The sequence below is a fragment of the Phalacrocorax carbo genome, chromosome 7 (genome assembly GCF_963921805.1).
Source record: "Phalacrocorax carbo chromosome 7, bPhaCar2.1, whole genome shotgun sequence".
Classification (NCBI taxonomy): domain Eukaryota; kingdom Metazoa; phylum Chordata; class Aves; order Suliformes; family Phalacrocoracidae; genus Phalacrocorax; species Phalacrocorax carbo.
In genome coordinates this window covers 55018576-55038888 of record NC_087519.1, presented here as the reverse complement: position 1 = coordinate 55038888, position 20313 = coordinate 55018576, and the positions used below count along the sequence as shown (strand labels likewise).

The 20313-nt window shown below is 38.5% G+C and overlaps 1 protein-coding gene across 3 annotated transcripts; it reads left to right on the top strand.

Annotated features, from left to right (window-relative positions):
- Positions 1–6: 6 nt before the first annotated feature.
- DCUN1D1 (defective in cullin neddylation 1 domain containing 1) lies at positions 7–20050 on the top strand. 3 transcript variants are annotated; one of them, XM_064458074.1, is made up of 8 exons: positions 30–151; positions 883–953; positions 8575–8791; positions 10063–10231; positions 10824–10954; positions 15315–15397; positions 15628–15724; positions 17223–20050. In XM_064458074.1, exons 2-8 carry the CDS (start codon positions 951–953, stop codon positions 17300–17302), a joined length of 780 nt encoding a protein of 259 aa, XP_064314144.1. In that variant the 5' UTR covers positions 30–151; positions 883–950; the 3' UTR covers positions 17303–20050. The 3 variants fall into 3 exon arrangements, with proteins under 3 accessions (XP_064314143.1, XP_064314144.1, XP_064314145.1); XM_064458073.1 differs by lacking the exon at positions 883–953 and having other exon boundaries at positions 7–151; XM_064458075.1 differs by lacking the exons at positions 30–151; positions 883–953 and adding an exon at positions 976–2050.
- Positions 20051–20313: the final 263 nt, after the last annotated feature.

The following is a 20313-nucleotide window of genomic DNA, read 5'->3' as shown; positions in this document are numbered from 1 at the left end:
CGCCACACTGCGCATGAGCGGGAGGCGGCGGAAGGGCCCGTGAGGAGCCGGGAGCTGCCGCCGCCGCCGCCGCCGCAGGAAGCCGTTGCCGCCGCCGCCCTCAGCCTCCGCCTGAGCCGGGAGGGAAGAGGCCTGCACAGCCCTCACCATGGTGAGCGTCGTCCCGGGTCGCCTCTCGGCCCGGCCTGGCGCCTTGGGGCCGCCCGCCGCTACGGCGCCGCAGGGGCAGCTGGGGCCTAGTCGTGGCGGGCTGGGGTGCCGTGGAGCGGCTCCAGGGGAGCGGCGCAGGGGCCGGGCCTGGGGACCCCGCAGCCGGGGCGTGATGTCCCGGGGCCGTGGGCTCCTGGGCCCTCACATCAGGCAGGGTGGGAGGGTGTGTGGGGTCCGGGAGAAGCGGTGCGGCGGGCCGGGAGGCAGGAGGCTGTTCCTGGGCAGGGGCGAGCGCCGGGGCCTAGGTGGGGGGCGTCGGGGTGTCGCCGAGGCCTTTGGCCCGCGGGCACTGTCCGGCCTCCTCACGGCGGGGAGGTGCTCGCTTGCCTCCGAGCGAGGGTACGGGACGGCGGCGATAGGGGGCTTTGCGGGCAGCTTGGCCTGTGGCCTGTGCCCTATGCGGGTGGTGAACAGCAGTGCCTGGAGGGAGTGCAGGGGGCTGCCGCAAACAGGGGCTACTGGGAGCTTTTCGCAGGGTTTCAGGCGGCTCCGGGCCTGTTTAGCGCTGTCATTTCACTGGGAAACTTGGATATTTTGATCCTCTTTGAACTGGGATTATGGTGGAGAATTTCTGCATAATTGTTTTGTGGTTTTGGTAAGGCTCCTATCCATGTAAGTGTTGTAAAGATCAACTTATCTCACATTTTGTCCGTAATATTTTTTTCCTTATAGCTGAGGATTTGCTGTGGACTTTCAAATCGACTGACTTTCTGCCTTCCCTCATCTAGAGGGAAACTGCAATGGTTGGAACAAAATTTGCTATTTTTCTTCGCCTAAACAAAAGAAAAAGACATTCCTTAGCTTTAAATAGGGGTGGTCCTTATTGGTCTCTTGCACAGTGTCTTATGAACCCGAGGAAATGTGTTTATAGTCATACTTCTAGGCTGTCTCTACAAAAGCGGTACAGCTTTAGGTACACCTGTACAGTTTAAAGTAGTACTCCTCTATAGCAGTTGTATTCGCTTAGGAAGGGTGTCTTAAGTCTAAGATCTACTGCTTGTATGCTTACTGGTACAAAGACACCTTATACCTGCAGTTACTACTGTTCTGGCAAGTGGTGTTAAAAACATATTGAAAAAATAAAAATGTCACCTTTAACTGAAGGAGTTACGTTGGCATAAAAATTTGGTCAGCCAGGTTTTAAATTAGTGGTGCAGTATGTAGCCCTCTAATAAACTTGTCACTGTGTTACTAGTGTGATTTTTAATTGAGTAGTTTGATGTAGATCTTCACTTGAATTTTTTATGGAGCTTAAAACTAAAGTCTGGGTAAAGTTCAGGCATCTTACTGTAATTTTGCTGTTCTGGGACTGTCTCAAATAGCATTTATGCAGAAAGGTTACACAGCTTTTTATGAAGACTTTTTTTTCCATAAAAATCACCTAGAGCTGTCTCACAGTATACCCAGTGTAGGTATGCAAAATACACAGTTGATGTCTTGTACATACATATATTGTTGGCTGGCTATGTGGTTAGAAATCTAAATTGAACAATACTGTAGTCAGAGGCAATGTAACAGAAATATGAGGCACGTTATTCTGAGAATAGCTTTTTGTAAGAAGCAGCAGAATCCTATCTGCTTGGTCTTCTTGGAGATACTTAACTGAAGAACTCACAGATATATTCTGTGGAACAATACTGTACTGATAGATTGGTATTTATCAGATTGGAGGGAGTATCTGAATACTCTAGTCATGGCCCCAGGCAGAGTTGTTAGGCACTATGCAAACAACTGTTTTCCAGGTTGTGCTTGTTGACCCCAACACCCAGGTGAAAGGATGACCTAGATGCTGAAGTGGGACTAAATCACAGGCTGCAGCCTTTATAAGTAGTAAATACAGGTATGAATTGTTTCTAGTGCCCAGCTATAGAATTCTGTACCTATACTTGTGGTGTGTCAAAATCCTCTATTTAGTTAGGGGAAAGAGTAGGGAGACTTCTTCACGGAGATCTGAAGATGTGCATCCAGAAACATGATACTCAAGGTCCCATTTTTCTGCCCATATGGACTACTACTCTGGGTGGTGCTTCCAGTGGCTATGGCAGGTTCCTGGGGCCAGGTTGCTTGTCCAGCACAGCAAATGCTGCTGTAGAGGCTCCTGCAGCTGGGGCCTGGCTCCTACTCATCCATGCGGCACCACCAGTTAGAGCGCTTCTGGCTCTGGCTTAGTCTCACCAGTGTTTGTACAGCCAGTGCTCTCAGAATAAGGGTTTCCTGGCTTCAAACGGTCTTTGTCCAATACCTGGAAGGGAGACCGTTATGGCAGCCTGTTTGGCTCCCTCTGGCCATTTAGGTAACTTGAAAGGTGTTTTCTGTCCAGTGCTCAGGTACACCAGCCTGGCAATGCATGGCAATCTGCCTCTCTTACCCAGATTTTCATTTGAGCTGAGCAGCATCTGGAGAAGTGGTCTCCTTCACCTTATCTGTTGGTATGCGACTGCTTCGTTTCATCGTGAGGACCAGTAGTGTGCCTGTGAATCAAAACTGAGCAGCAAGCTGGTCCATTATGCTCTAAGCCGTCTTCTCTGAGGAGAAGAGCTACTGTCTGTGCTATTCTGAATGATCTAATGAATTTAGGAGTATGTGTGATAATCAAGGCAAGTGTGTGAGTAGCTATATCTTTATCCAGAGCCAAATGCTAACCTTATCTTTATTTACATTTTCTATTATATTATTAAATTTGTGTTCTCTGAAGAATATTTCTATGGTGATAAATACATAGTTTCTTATTGCACACCTCAGGTGACAGGAAGTTGTAAAAACTTACCATTACAAGAATTTATGTCTGACGCTGTCTCTAGTAATGTTGTTGTACCTCATGACATTGTTATGTAGTGTTTAACTCAAGCTATTCTGCAAGGCTGTTTTGTATGGTGCATGTTCATGTCTGTAGTTTGTTGATATTAAATGTTTTTGGTTTTGGTCCTCCCAAAGTAAAACTTCTAGATTCTTGGCATTACTCTTAGGACGGAGTAGTCTGAGTGCTAGACAAGACGGTGCATGATCTTTTTTCCTGTCCCAGCTTACCAGAGAACCCTTTGAACTTACACTGTGAAATCACTTTTAACTAGAGCCATGAAAAAATTATTCAGCACTATGAGCTACGCTGAGAACAAGGTGTGAAGTTTATTATGTAGCTCTTGATATTTCACTCATGTTTTATGGTGCCAATGCAAATATAAGGTATGAAGGTAGCTTCTGTTGGCTGAATGGAGCTTCTGCCCTGGACCAGGGTTAAGAATGCTAAACAACTGACAGCTTTATTTTGTCCTTTTTTAATGAAAAAGCCCTGATTTTTGGTAATTCCTTCACCTCTTAGGTTAACATGAATTACGTTAAAACACTATTAAAACTATTGCATTCTTCTGGGTAGCTATAGCTTCTATGAAAGACTTCCTGCCCGTATGCAAGTACTAAAAGAACATTAGAGGGTGTAAAAAGCAACTTTGATTTTTATGTTGCTTGTGACTTTTTCCTTGGATTTTATATGTTGACAGACCTTGTAAATTTTTAAGTTTTGTTCTGTTCCACTGCAGATGAAGGGATTTCACATCAGTTTGAAACAGGAGCTTAAAAATGTCCTGATGATCTTACTTTATGTGCCCTCTTTTTGAGAAACAGCTGTAGAAAATACAATGTAGTTGAAGGGCATGTTTGTTTACATTATACAGAAACTACCGTAGAATCATTTAGGTTGGAAAAGACCCTTAAGATCAAGTCGAACCATAAAGTTGACCATAAAGACTTGTCACATAAAGACGTGACAAAACTGGCAGTTGTGATCTGCAAGATTATTACATGCACAGGCCTGTTCTGTGCGCGGGCTGAAGTTATCCTGTGTTTGAACTGATGTCGCTGGGACCTTTGAAAGTGCACGGATGCTTCCCACAGCCATATCTCTTGCTAGAGTTTAAATGCAGTTAGTGTAAAAGTCTAGACTTTGTGGAGGTTGATGCTGTTTTAGAAAAGCCTTTTTACCTGTCAAATGCATGAGAACGTGCTTTTCTTTGAGTCCTGACTGAAACAAAAGCACAGATGTCACATTGTTCAAATTCCTTTAGTTAGCAGCGAAACTAGCAGGAATCAGATCATCTGTAAGCAGTGGCTGGGAAGGGAAAGGTGAAAAGCAGTTACTTGTTAAGGAGAGCTGTGTAAATGCCTTCTTTGGGGGCTATAAGGAATTTTGGGCAAGGATGCTTCAAACTGATCATGCGCTGCTTGTTGAGGTGGCAGCCACATATAACCTTTAAGCAAAGTCCAAGGACAGGGTTTTGGTAGGAATCCTCAGCTCTCTAGTCCAGGCAGCGTGAGACAAAGGTTGTTATTGTTTCCCATGGACGTTTTCCAGGAGAGTGGAGCCCTCATATGGCTATTAGCTATCCAGAAGACGTTGATGACTACTGTGCAGAGCTGATCTTTGAATCTAAGGTGACTAAAATTTGAGTGTAGAAGATTAGGAAAAACAACCATATAGTCAGAGCTGGCAGATCAATTCCAGCATTTTTATTTTTATTTCCCTTAGACTGGGAGAGCTTATTCTCCTAGATGGGGGGAGTTTCAGTCTGAGGATGGGGGCGGGAAAAAAAGTTGGGGAAAAAAAGCCCAAGTATTTTTTTAATTTTTAATTTTAATCATTTGGTGAAGTATCTGATACTAGTCACTGTCAAGTGTGGCTTATTGAATTTGAATTATCAAATTTGGTACTTGATGGGGAGAGGCAAATTTTCATTTTAAAATTAATATTATATCACCAGATGTTCATTGGAAAGATTTAATTATTAGAGTTTTAAGAATTTACACAATGCAGCTTTTCACTTGGAGAAGTTATTCTGTGTTCTAAAAGTAAGTTCACCTCTTGTCTCTTACAACATCCTCATTATAAAATGTAGCCTGGATAGCACTCAGACTTGATAAAAGGCTTGCAGATCCGAATTTTTCCTTTTTCCTTTACCCCAAGGGACAAGACCTAGAAAATTTGTTGCATTTGTTTTCCATTGGTTTTCACTTGTATATTTTAGCAAGAAGGATAAATAAAATTCTATCTTCCCTTTTAACTAGTGTTAAAGTTGAGATATTTTAACTGGATTGCACTGCATTACAGCACATACAGTTGCAGTGTAAGGTATTTGTAGCCGGAGGACTACAGGACTAAAGGTTATAGGGTGCTCTGGCTTCTGTATTGCACACTTAAAACAATAATAGACTGTTAAGAGTTCGGCCTCTAGAAATAGCCCGTAAAAGTGAAGAAGGCTTGGAACCTGATCCTGTCTGAAGTGTGGGTTTTTAATGTGATGAAAGAAGAGCTGTAATAGGATAATAAAAACTCAGAAGTAATTTCATTTCTTGCTGTCCTGTAGTAGGCCTTCAAAGAGTTGTCCAGTCACTTAGGATGTGGAGTGTTTCGTCCACATTGGCAAGCTTCTGCAGAAACATTAATCAAATATAAAGAAAGGGCTTTGGCACTTCTTCACTAAAAATAAACTCATATTTGACCAGTAAAAATACAGTTATCCCAGAAAAAGAACACTGGCTGAACAGTGTGATTTATTGCATCTTAATATATTACTGGAAGATATACTGATTAGTACCATTAGCTGCTTGATTCTTGGCAAATTCAATGTGTTTTGTTTTTTTTTTTAAAAGGTTTTATATTATGACTATCACTTGGGGAGCCCCAAGCACAGGAAGATCTCGTGTGCATATATAGGATTCAAATTTTATCATAAAAGTGATTTAAGCTGCAATTTTTTGATCTAATAAATTGCATTCTCCTTTTATGTGACAACACAAAGCCCAGTACCTTTTGTGGTCTTGGGCATGCATGGTGAAGCCCTTGTAAACCTGTTCCTTCACTTTTTGTTGTATCTCATTGCTTTTAGTGTTCACCCTTGAAGGAGTAGGGCAGAACAAAGCCTCTTGACGTTTTACAGAATACTATTTAAAAGCGCTATGCATACCTACATGTGCAGGTTAAAAAACAAAAAAAAAACAAAAAAAAAAACCCCAAACAAACAAAACCCTGGTGATTAAAGGCACCTGCTTTGTCAAAAAAAGAAAAGCAAAGCTAAGGTTGTTAGTGTGACTCTGCCCTATAGTGCAGTTGAGACTGGTGATGATGCAGCAGTCTGGCTGTGTGGAACCAATTAGAGGAAACTAACCTTGGGATTGCTGCATCTTCATTTGGGATTTCACTCAATGGTTTGTTTTAATATATCTGAGTTTACAGTATGTTTTTAAAATCTGGAACTAGAAATGCATTAGTCATTTCTGGAAGTCATTCCATGTGGCTTTGTCAGCGTAAGGAACTTCTGTGAAAGGTTGAGCTCAGTACTGTGAGGTGCTGAATGTCCGCTGTGAAACTCGACGCGTGCACAACTTGTCAGCAGTGGGTCTTCGCAGGACCTGCTTGATGGCTTGACCTGTACCTGGAACAGCTTCTGAAAATGAGTTTCAGAAATATGTTTGTAGCAAAAGATCCAATATGAGAAGCTTATTCACAAGACTGAAATAAAGCAGCAACACATTGTAACCTTAGAAGTAGTATAGCCTAACTAATATCACTGTGTTTAAGTTTGCAGTATGTGCTAAAATTTTGGCTTCAGCTAAGTGTTGCAGATATAGAGTTGTTTTGGTCTGCGGGGGATTTTTTTCTTTTTTTTTTTTTTAAAAAGGGTCTTAAATTAAAGGGTATTGGTCTATTTAGTATGTTATGTGGGTATCAGTTTAGGCCAAATGTGATGTTCTTGTTTGTTTTTTTTTTGAAGATGTAACTCTGAAGCTGGGCTCTGAACTACTCTTATGAATAATAGTGTTCACGTTACTGTCCTCAAGCGGCAGAAAACTTGAGTTTGACTTCTAGGACAGAGGAACTTGTGTTCTGAAGCCTTAGTTCTTTTTTTCTAATGGCAATGTGATTGGGCATTAATTATCCTTTGGAGGAATGAAGAGCTTGAGCTCACACTGCTCCTAAACCATTCACTTTTTGGTTGACGGTAGTTTATCATGAGTAGAGATTTTTTTGGCCTTCTTTCACCATACTCCCTGAGAAGGAGCCATGCACTTGGAAGCTGCAGTAGTGAACAGAATATATAAGTTTTGGTTAGAATGCAAGGTAAACTACAAATGAAATATTTGCGCCATGTAAGAAATCCAATCCTGACTCAAGAATTTTTTTTACCAAGTTGTAACATTAGGAGTCTTTTTGCTTTGAACTTTAGAACTGAATTTGGATTTAGTGCAAGAGCTGTATGATTGATTTCTCCTATCAGCGGTTAGTTTTGTGTAACTAATACCCTTGAAGTACTGAGTGTGCTTCTCCTCATCAGAAAGATCCTCGGGATCACTCTGTGCTGATAAATTACTGGCAGCAAGTTCTCCATTCGGTTTTGCACTAGAGCAGAGGGGGATGTCTCTTGGTCTGGGCAGGAGGCCTGAAATTCCAGAGCTCTCACCTTGGCTACTCACTCCCCTGCCTGCCTCTGGCAAAATCACTTACCCTTTTTTTTTGTTAGCTTCTGTTGCTGCACCTGTGAAATGGAGACAATGCCTCCTTACAGGAATGTTTTGCAGATTATGTAGGTGGAGCTGAACACCTTCAAAGTGAAAAATCTCTTTTAAAAAAAAAAAGTCTCTTAAGCTATTTTGGTGCATAGCTCCCTGAAATGGATGACCCAGCCTGGTTCCTTGCAGCCATCAAGAGGCACATCAAGAGATCCTGTTCCGGTCTCATGCTGGGTCCTGCACTAGCTGGTGTTTGTGAAAGTCGTCTCAGGTGGCTCTGAATGAATGCCAGCCTCTCATACAGTGATGGGAAGCTGGATCTGTTCATCGATGCAATTAATCTACCAAATTTTTGATAGCCATGGGCTTTATTTAGGCATCTCAATTGCCCTTTTTTTGGTAGGTGTAGCATTCTTCTATTAAGAGGAGAAATGTTTTTTTTCTTTATGTAAACCAATTTTTGTTGTTTTTTTTTTTAAGAAAAGAAAGGTGTCCCATCTTACAGCTGTATATGAATTTGATATGCCCTTCAGCTCTCAAATATGCAATAAGAATAACCATTTTTTATTTCTGTGATTGCTTTGCCAGCATGATTTTTGTGATGATTTAACTCGGTTTGGTTACACTGTAAAATACCTTGAATGAAGGTAAGTTTAAATTTTTGGGAATCAAAAAAACCCGACAAACAAAAACCCAACACTTTTCTTTCTCTTTGAGTGACTAACTGCCCCAGCAGTTAGAGTAAGACTAATTGCTTGCTTGGGAAAATTATAAAAGGTAGTGATTTGAAAATATTAACAGTATTGATGACTTTTTTTTGTCCAGTAAAACATTTCTAGTTACAGTATTGTCTGTTTTTACTAGAACAAGTTGAAATCATCACAGAAGGATAAAGTGCGTCAGTTTATGGTCTTCACACAATCTAGTGAAAAGACAGCAGTCAGTTGTCTCTCTCAAAATGACTGGAAGTTAGATGTTGCAACAGACAACTTTTTCCAAAACCCTGAACTTTATATACGAGAGAGTGTTAAAGGATCATTGGACAGAAAGAAGTTAGAACAACTATATAACAGATACAAAGGTGAGTACCCTGAGTTTTAAGGCTTATTTCCTAGTTGTGTGCATGTATTCTTAATTACAGTGTATCATTGCAGCTGTGCTTTTGTGCTTCGAAATCCTGACTCTTTCAGCTTTGTGTTCTACTACTAATAATACAAGTTTGAAGGGGAATGTATGTAGGCTTCTGCCTCACAAGGATTACACGCGGTTGCTTCATGTGCTCTAAATATATGTACATTTATACAAGATTAGGGTCTGGAACTGGAGTTCTGTGTACAGTGAGTAACTGTAATAGTTAAGGTGGATTTCAGGTGATTATTCTGGGGAACGCATATCACTCAGGACTCGGTCCTGACAAAGTCAAAGGTTGCATACCAAGGATTTATTCTGCCTTAATTTTTATTCACCTTGTACTTATTATCAGATAGTTGCAAACAGAGCAGAAAAGAACAGTCTCTTTATCTGTTGTATAGCCAGCGTTTGAGTGATGATATCCTACAACAAATAGTAAAGTGGATTCAGTATAGTAGAAGTTCTGTATTTTAGCACTCTGAAATAATCTGAAAATGAGTGCTACATTTTCTGTCAGTTTTCATGTGTGTGCATAATACAAATTCCATTTTCCTGAAGTCTTTGTTGGCTTGCGTTAGTAGATCTTTGTTAGTGCACTTGAAATGTGAGCATCTCACTTCCAGACCAGATGTTGATTCCTTCGTGGAAAGAGGAGTGTGCCTGGCTGACACCGAAGCGGTAATGGGGCAATGTAACTTTCCTCTTGGAGGTTACCATGCCCAATCTCATGCATGCTGGTGATGCCAGAAAATGCGTAAAACTAACGTCGACTTAGTAGTTTATGGGCAGATTTGATAATTATATTGGTAAATCTTGCAAATGGACACTGCAGAGTTGTTTATAAACATACACAGATCGGCAGTCTTATCAAAGAAGCCAATACTTAAGCGTGCTGGTGGGAAAGGGCCACTGTTCTCTGTATGGAATCAGTCAGAACATCATGCGTACTAGGCAGAAAACAAATGTTTGTGGTTCTTTTGTCTCTCAGTGAAAATAATGTAAGCTTCATTGTATGGGAGGCTTTATTGTAGTAACCTCCTCAATTGTTAAAGCTTAACCATTGAAAGTACTAATTTAATTTTGTTTTTAAAATCTTCACTTATAAGGGCTGATCCCAAAATTGGCTTCTTGAAAATGTTTGCTTATCTTAAATACTTGTGCTGAATAAATTAGCTTTTTCAAAAATCTGTTTTTCTTGATACTTACTTTTATATCTCAAAGATCCTCAAGATGAAAATAAAATTGGTATAGATGGTATACAGCAGTTTTGTGATGATCTAGCTCTTGACCCAGCCAGCATTACTGTACTCATCATTGCGTGGAAATTCAGAGCTGCAACACAGTGTGAATTTTCAAAGCTGGAATTCATGGATGGAATGACTGAACTAGGGTAAGTGTGCAGTAAGTATTAGACACTGGCAGTGTAATGGGTGTCAGAAACTGGAAAGTATGGTGCAACAGCCTCATTTTGGGGAAATCACAATCACATTGTCCTTTCAGACTTTAGTCTAGCATCATTGTCTACCTCTGTCAAAACGCATCTGCTGTCTGTGTGCTAGATGCTTAGTGACCAAATAATGGGAGGCAGCTTTGAGTGCTACTTGCCTTGGCTGTGTGAGTATTTCAGTTAGTTGCCATAGAGCTGCTCAAGCAGGTAAAGCAAGGATGTTGTTCTGCAGTGTAGCATACCTGCTTTTTCTCTGCCTTATGAGCATGTAGTCATCGTTATCACATTTCTTCTAAAAATCTTGTGGATTATAGAATCTGATATATCGGCTAGTATGTACAAATGGCAATGTGAAGAACTACAACGGTTTAATTTTTTCATTGTTACAGGTGCAGGCTAATTAAAGGCTTCCTGATTTTAGTTTTAATAATTGTATTGTATTCCAGAAAAAATTTACAAATTTTTGTTCAAGTTATAACGCGTATTCTATGGCAAAATGAATAATCCACAAATAAACATGCTTTTTAAAATGCAGGTGTGACAGCATAGAAAAACTGAAGGCCCAGATTCCTAAAATGGAACAAGAATTAAAAGAGCCAGGAAGATTTAAGGATTTTTATCAGTTTACTTTCAACTTTGCAAAGAATCCGGGACAGAAGGGTTTAGGTATGTATTCTTAATCATAAACATCTGTTTGTAAATATAGGAAACCACTGATTAAAGCAGTAAGTGAAAATATTGCTGTGATCCAATGAGTCTGAAAGGTAGACACCCTTGGGATAAAATAAAACTCTGTTGTGAAAGACAGATGTCAATTTAAGGTGTTCAAATTCGTAGAAATATCTGCATCACTACTCACAAAATTTTGTAATCTATAGAGTGGATTTCTCATTTCACTAAGAGTGTGTGCAAGTCTCAGTGATCACAATGGAATATGGCCTTATGTTAAAGGCATAATTACACCACTTAGAATTTGCAACACTGAACAGAATAATTGAATTTTCACTTTTAGGATAAATTTAAGTTTATTTCCAAGTAGGTACATTTGTACAGTCTCTTGTAACACCAAAAATGCTTGCAAATGTCTTGGCAAAATAGAATTGGAATAATAGAAATAGATCTAAATATATATAAATATATATGTATTTATATATAAATATAGAAATAAATCTCTATCCCGGGCTTGATGCCTGTTTTTGTTGTGTTGTTGGTAGTAGGTGCCTACCTACAGCCTTTTTTCCCCTCAGCTCACTGAATTTTTTTTTTTTTTCATTATTTCAGAGCTCTTCTGCTGATTGTGCTTTTGATTAGTATAACAGGTGAAGTGGAAGAATCACTTATTAAAAACAATCTTTTTTGAAAACAAAACCAACACCAAAACCATGACAAAACAGCACAGTTTGGGTGGAAGTAAATGAGCAAACTGTAGATCTGTGTATTCAAACAGCAAAAATGAGGGAACAAAAACTTCTTTCAAGTAGTAATGTTAACCAACCGGAATGCATATTAATTTATATACAGTGCAGCTGAGATATTTACCATAACTAGTATTTCATGACCCTAACTGTTAACTTCTTAAGTTAGCTGTTTTACTTCTGAGAAGAAATAAAATACGGAAAGGCCAGTAGGTTCTTCCTTAGCAGCTTGTGAATTTATTTTTCTCAGTAATGAAAATGCCTTAAACTGAGTGCCACTGACTAGCTTCTGCTTTGGTTTTGTTGTCTTCTACATGTGGACCAACTTGTGGCTTAAAATGAATATTGAAAAATAAGTAAATAAGCAAAAGCTCTATGTCTTAGTTTCAGCTCTGTGTCATTCTTTAACATCTGTGTGTCCTATTTTTTGTTTCAGTTGGATTGTGAGTTTTGTTGTCTTTGAAGAAGCTAAAAGAGCACTTACTGCTAAACTCTTTAAAAATACTTGTATGTGCACATAGTCAGATCTGAATCCTGCAAATAAATGAATGGGCTGATTCTTATTTCTTGTAGAAAGTAGTGTTTTTTTTTTTTAGGCTGCTACAACAAGGAAAATGGGGACAGTAATTGAATTATGGGAGAAATTAGGTTATGGAGAGTGTCACTGTGGAATCAGTTCTGCAATGTGAAGAGTTATAGGTGTTTTGTTTTTTAAATGGTTACCATTGTAACATTTGCATGTTGTTTTTAGAGCTTCACACAACAAGGAATATTTTGCAGAATCCCTGTAAGGTGATAAAAGTGAAATGACAAATCACAGTGATACCATAATTACGTGGTCGTTCAGATGGAACAGACTTCAGGAAAAATTATTTTCCAGAAAAACTTAGTCCCTTGCTTTATTTCTCATTCATCTTAAAGCTCCTTTTTGCAGGTGTAAGGGGTTTTTTTTGGTGTGGGGTTTGGTTTTGTGTTTTGTTTTTTTTTTTTTTTTTTAAAGCCTGGGTCTGGAAATTATGTACAACTAAGCTTAAAATCTGGATGCTTACCAACCCTTTTGGTGCCAATAAATATACAGTTCTAGGCATGAATTTATGATAGGGCAGCATAATTCTGGAAACCCTGAAGCAAAAGAATATTGGGAGAAGTACAGTGCTGAAACGTAAGTGCTCCTAGTTAGGTAATTAATTTTGGAGTGTCTAAATAACTGCTTGTAGGAACTTGTATATTGATTTTAATGTATATTGGTCTCTAATCTTCCAAACATCGTGTAGTAGTTCAGGCGCAGTTCTGGAAATGCGTTTCCTCTGCATAATTCTGTACTATTATTTAAGTACTGTGATAAGTTCTTGTGATATTTGCATATCATTCAAGAATACCTTTTAGCTGATGTTAATCTCAAACATTGCTTCTCTTGCATCTCTCTGGATAAAGCTCAAAATGGAGCATGTTTTTTGAGACTTTCATATTTGATCCATGAGGACTTTCCTGAGCATTCTTTTACTTTCTTATGAAAACCTAAAATTATATCTTTACTTTTGAATTTTGTGATTTCATAAAATTTCTTTTAAAACATGTAGTTTGTCCTAAGGCATTGCGTCTTCGAGCTTTACATGTTTGGAATCTTGTAATGAGTTTGAGGTAGCAACATCCCGAGACCTGTTTTTTAAAGGCCTCTGCTTACCCACAAGAATAATCTCGAAGTTGTATAAGCATGCTGAAATGCACAGTTTGTTTCTTGTGTTTGTTTATAAACCACTATAAATATGCAGCAATTTGATGACCTTGCATTTTTGGTATGCCTGCTATTAATACATCACAAGTAAATAAAGCTTAGTTTTCTAATCTCTTTCCTTGATGAACTGATCAGCTTAATCTGAGGTTTGTGTCTATTCATTTTTAGAAAGACAATAGTTTTAGTTGAAAGCTGAAGTGCATATTTTTGTATCTAAATCTTCTGTTAAAGAGAGAGACCTAGCCTTTACACTCTTTACATTGTCATTTTCACATACAGCTTATTTACTGAGGAGTAGTGATTTCTGTTTAACTGGTCTCTGCTTCTCAAAACTCAAACTTACACTTTTGTCTGAAATTACATCACTTTGCAGCTGCTGGAACGCAGATGTGGAGCTGCTGCTTCACAGACTTTATTCTTTACTTTAGTCAGGAAGCATTATTATGGGAATATGCTGTTCGAGAAGAACTTTTAATATCAAAGATACTAAACAATTCATTAATGCCCCCCATGACCGTCTATTTTCCCTCCAGTTCATGCTTTGTTTTGTTTGCTATTGGTTTCACCTCTAAGGTTCACCTCCCTGTTCTTTTTTAGATAGTTTGGGCATCTGGGGGTAGGGAGTGGTTTTCTTGGGTTGTGTCAGGTTTTCTCTTTTTTTCCTGAGGTGCAGTTGATCATGTGCCTCTTCTCTGTGCTCTCACAAGAGGATTGTTTATGGGAGATTTGCTAGACTGTAAAATACATAAGAGCTTTTTGTTAGAAAAGAGGTCACTTAGCTAGGTAGCCTTTTGGAGTTACCGTATGGACTTGGTGATGGTTACTGAATTAGTAAGATCACAGTTAGTAGCATTTTGTTACACAGTACAGAGGTCCTTGTTAATTCCTGGTAATGAAGATCGCACTGGATAGAGGTTTAGAGCTCAGATGCATAAGTTTCTTTTATCAGCTAGTATGTTAATGTATGCCACTAATAAACAGTAAATGCGTGTCAGTTTAGCCCTTGGCAAACACCAGGGAGGTGACGGTTTGTTGTTTGGGTCCCCCCCATGTGCTAGGCTAACCAGTTCCCTTTTCTCCTGCGCTGTAACAGCACCCGCTGCTGACAGCAGCACGCAGTTGCCTGGCAGGCAGGACCTTGTTCCTGCACTGTGTCAGTTCAGGTTTCTCAGTCATCCTGAGAGACAGATTCAAAACGAGCAAGGACTTAACAGGAGTCTTTAGGGGCAAAAACGAACCCCAGATATCCAACCCAACAGGGAAAAAAAAACCACAACCAAAACCCAACTGAAAAAAGACCAACAACAAACAAACCATCATCCATCTGCTGGTACAGTACTTCAAAAGATTTCTTCAAAAGGATATCTGATTGCAGAAATAAACACATGACAAAAGGCATGTTACAAAGCCAGCACCTGTAACAAGGTTGCTCTAAAAATGAAATAATAAAAAGCTAGGTTTATGTAAATTGTATTTTATGTATTAAAAAATTAAAGCAGATCTTATGACAAAATACTACAGATTTTCTTTTCAAGTCAATAGCATTTCTAAGACAAAAATATTTCACTAAATTTTAACTAAAGTATTGTTAGATAGGGAAAGGCATATGAAATATCCTTGCATGTTTTAGACATGCTAGATGTTAATACAAGCAACTTTCAGTTCTTCTGTATTCAAGTGATAGTATGAAAATCTTCAAAATATTTGTGTAACACTTTATTAATGGCTGCCTTTTTGTAAAGGATCCATGAGTATATTTGCAATAGATTATTCTTTTCACCTTTATGAATATATGGTTCACCTTAGTCTTAGATACCTGTTGAGATGATATATTTGAAATGTGTATCTCTAAGAGTAATATATTTTAATATTACAGATTTAGAAATGGCCATTGCCTACTGGAATTTAGTACTTAATGGAAGATTTAAATTTCTAGACTTGTGGAACAAATTTTTGTTGGTAAGTTTAAATCTTTACATAAACTGGACTGCAGTAATTTCAAAACTTGGAAGATAAATAAGTTTAAATTATTAAGTAGATGAAATAGACTATTTTGACCCAGACCTCATAGTGTGTACAAAAGAAATAAGTTTTGGGGATATGGGTGTGCCCAAGACAGTATAAATGAGCGTGTATAAGGGTTTATAATTATTTTATTTTTAATATAAATTTTGTACCCCTCCAAACAGGAACATCATAAAAGATCAATTCCTAAGGATACCTGGAACCTTCTTCTAGACTTTAGTACAATGATAGCAGACGATATGTCTAACTATGATGAGGAAGGTAAACATTTCCATTTTCTTTCATTATGTTCTGTGTTTTATACTACGTTTATTACTGTGTATCTGCTTCAGCTGTCTAATAACCTAATTAGAGTATCACTGGTGATCTGAAGTCCAGTTAGAGCTGCTTTAATGCATGTTGTTACCATATGTTTATTACTACAGGTTTAGAAAAGAAATGCTGAAATTTTCTTAATTCCATTTTCCTCTTTTCTTCTGTCTGAGCTCAGATACTAATTCTTTATTACTGAGACAAACCCTGATACCTGTCCATTTGAAAAGCACAGATTCTCTGTCAGCGCAGTTCTTGGCAGCTTCAACTAAGTAACTGATTCATGGCCTATGCATTTCTTCGTAGGGTCCTCTGGTTATTGTATTTCTCAGCTGGGAATAGTTTTTCAGTTTGGTTGTTTCAGTTCATGTGAAGATTGGACATGTAATCATATTAAAGTGAAGCTGGCAGCATACAGGGATTACTAAACACAAGCTATTTCCTACCAAATATATTTCTTGTAAACTTTTGTATTGATCTTTCCTCTTCCAGTCCATCTGTAGCCAAGAACGGCTAATTAACCTTCACTCGTTCAGTGAGTGGAGGAAACCGTAAACTTCTGATACTTCCAGAGCAGAGGGGAGCAAACTTCTACAACTTTATTAAATAATTATGGACAGTTCTCAGTCCCTTATCATTGAGCAAATGGGCTGCTGCCCACAATAAATCAATGTAGTTTAGAAAGATTAAAGGCAGAAAACATGCTTTAATGATTTGGAATAAAAATACTTTAAGGGGGGGGGGGGGGAAACCAGCCCGCAATTATTTTTAATGTCCACGTGACCATCATGCACATGACTGGGGGCCTCTATGGTTATGGCTGCCTGTAATACGTAAAATATTGATAAGCGCTTTAACTACCTCTTGATAAGGAATATGGAAGAGTAGATATAGTGTAATATTAGCCTTTGAGGGCATTGTACTATATTGCTGGCTATTGGAGTGCATTTGTTGTTTTCAGGTATGGCTGATTCTAACAGATGAGCATTGCATTCATGCAAAATCCAGCTGTGAGCAGTAAATGCTGTAGTATGTTAAGATATGCTGCTGTTTACAGCATAGACTGCTTCATCTGGTGTTCAATGTTTCAACATAGCTGTTGCCATCCTGGAGAAACTGTTCTGGTCCCAAAACCAGGACAGTTTTAAGCTAGAATTTTTGTCAGTGGGGTTTGTTTTTTTTTCTTTTTTCTTCTTTTTCTGGTCAGGAAGATGAAGGAAGTATGACCCTTGAAAGGGATGTGTATTAACTGGGTTTAAAGGAAGTACAAGTCTTTAACCAGCTTTTAAATTTCAAGCAAGACAATCAAATTACAATTTTTCACTTGAAACTATGCCTAGTTAAGACTGGAAAGTAAATAACTTGCTTAGATCTGAAGCTTTCAAAAGAATGCCTTGTTGAACTGAGTTCTTATGTCCTGGTCTTTCTTTTTTTATTTTTCTTTTAGGGGCATGGCCAGTTCTTATTGATGACTTTGTGGAATTTGCACGCCCTCAAATTGCTGGGACAAAAAGTACGACAGTGTAGCACTAAAGGACCCTTCTAGAGTGTACATAGTCTGTACAAATACCTGAAATGGAAAATTGCACAGTCAATTTCTGCTGGCTGGACTGAACTGAAGATCAATCCTCACAATATGGCTGAGGGTTGAGACAAACCTTTAAGGATACATCTTGGACCATATCGTATTTCATTCTTCTACTGGTGGTTTGGGCTTTTCTTCTAGTCTGGACCACTCTTGCCCGTTAAAATTCCAACATTGTGGATTTCATCATGGAAATTTTTTTATTATTATTATCTTTTGGTGGACCACCCTAGTTTCATCTCCCATAAGTCCTAGAGGCTTTGTGATTATTTTGAGGTTTCTGTTTTCACATAAAGCACAATGCTGGTCATCCTCAGACAACTGTTGTATGGCATCTGAATCAACATCAAAACAATTTTTAAAAGAATCCTTAAATATACACTTGGGGCTTAGTTGCCAAGAGTGTATTGATAGCACTTCCTGTAAGAGTGATATATTTAAGTGTACTGGGTCCGATCCCCCTCCCTCCCCCTTTTTTTTTTTTTAATTTTCTTTTCTGGAAAAACTACAGGTATTGTCTAAGTGAGTTTGAGTATCTGGTAAAAACAATTACAGAAATAACCAAGAAAACCCAAGGTTGTTGATACTGGGGTATCTAGGTGCCTATCTGAATGGTTTGATTGTACATCAGCTGACTGTAAGAACAGTTGATGTACGACACAACTGCTGTGCACTTAAAGCACCCGTGTTTCATGTTATAGTCAGCCTTCAGTGAGCGTTGTTGAGATAAGCTGTGTGCGTCATAATAGAATCTAATATTCTCTAGGTTATTATTGAAGAAATCAAATTTCATTACAGTTTTGAAATGCTTATCTGTCAAAGAAAGTTTTTTCATTTCTGTGGAAATCTGTAACTTGAATATACTGAATTTGTGTCTTAAATGTTTGCTACACAATACAGTATTTTAAATTGAGACATGGAATTTTTATGGTTGAGGTATGATGAAACAAATGGCCCTGTTGTCCAAGAAGCTGGTGAGTTTGGTGTGGATCTGAGTTTTGAAACTGTTATACTGAGAAGTAAGGTAAATCTTTACGACGTATAGGTACTGCCATTGATTGGCATATCACTGTGGTTGCCAAATACAGAAATTAAGAGTAAAGCTTTCCCAAACAAGCACAGATCAGATATAAACTACTACACTGGCTTTGTTTGCTTAAATTATTTTGTTGATCCATCACTACTGCTAATTGTCTTACTGCATTTAACTAAATCATTTATTTTGTTCAAAACAGGTTTTATCAGATGCAATTTCTCTTTATTTTTAATATTACAGGAGTTCTTGAGCTGCTCGTGTGCTAAACATGGTCTTGCACTCCTCACTTAGTTACTTGTGAAGAGAGTTGACAAATACCTCCCTGTAAAACCAGCTGGAGAATACCGAGCTCCAGGGAAAAAAAAAAAAAGACTGTAGTTACAAGTAAGGCTGGAGGTTTAAGTCCATGCTCTAAACAGTCCCATGATAAGGCGAGAATTATTTTTGAAATGAGTAATTGGTACATGCACTAAACAGCAGAACACTCTTTTATGCAGATGCTAAAAGTCTTTTAGGAAAAAATTGGCTATTAAACTGCTAAAAAAATTTTTATTTGTATGCCCTGAAGGTGACCATCAGGCTAGTCCCTGTTACAGCAGTGCTCTTTTAAGAAAATCCAGTTGTGCATTTATTTCAAGAATACAGTTCCACAAAAACATTGCAAACTTCATCCAGCTACTGGAATTGGCTATGCCAAAAAATTGTGTGTTTTGCTGCTTTCAGTATTTTCTTTCTCAGTTTTGTGTAAATATAAATGGGGACTTGAACTTACGGGGGGGGAGGTGGAAAAAAGCTCTACAAGGTATCTGTGTGTGCTGTTTTCTGTCTTGAGGGTTTTGGTACAGTTTCAGATTGATTAGTTCAAGTATGCTGTGTTTGGCGAGGCGAACGGACTTGCTTTTTAGCCCAGTCCAGACTTGTCCCTCAAAAAAGTCTGCAGTTGGGTAGCGGCACAACGCCGTGGCGTTTTAAAGAATATTCCTTTTGAATGCAAGATCTTTTCAACAAAACAGTGTTGTCATCAGTTTGGTACTACACACTTACTTACAATTACTGTGTAATTATAAAGAAATACCTAAAACTCTGACTAATTATGTTGCAGAAAAGGGTTATTTGTGCTGTGATGGCATCAAAAGTTTTTCAAAATGAGTGACTGCAGTTGAAAGAAACATTGATTTAACAGGGTGTTGTTCTAAGGACAAAATGCCTGGTTACAGGGAATATTTTGTATTGAAACGTGCTCAGATGTGGCCATGTGGTTTTGTTTGGTTTTTTTTTTCCTTTATATATTTGTGTGGTTTTTCTTTTTTTTTTTTTTTTTTTTTTTACATGAATGCAGACAGTTGCTTACTTGGATGGCTTTAATTTGTAAGTGCGTATGTCTTCAATTTGATAATCTCCCCTTAAATGGATCAGTTTAGTTTTGGCAAATGTCAAGGAAAAAAAGGCAACGAACAGTGTTTGTAACCTCTTTTTATACATGAAATATGTACAAATTAGAAGTGCCCTGATACAAAACACTTGATCTCGAGATTATATTTAGTAAAAAAAAAAGAAAACCCATCATTTACATATCTCTGTAAGTTCAAATGTAACTTCTTACAATCCCTCTCATTACCAACAGAGGCAATAAAGCTCCAGTGAAATTGCCATGGCTAAGTCTTCTCATGCCTTGTTTCAGTGTATTATTTGTAAGACTTACTTATTTATAGAATGTGCGTTTAAGCAGGTGGGGGCGGGTGTGTGTGTGTAATGTACGGAATACTTCTGCATAAACTACACTTTATGGGTAAGTCTTTTCTGGAGGGGGTGGGGGCATCTAAGAGCTGCTGCAACACCTTGCTGCCTGCTTATTCTGGAATGTTTAGCAGTGCAAAAGGGAGCTGATCTCATCCAGCTACACCGCATTAGACGTTC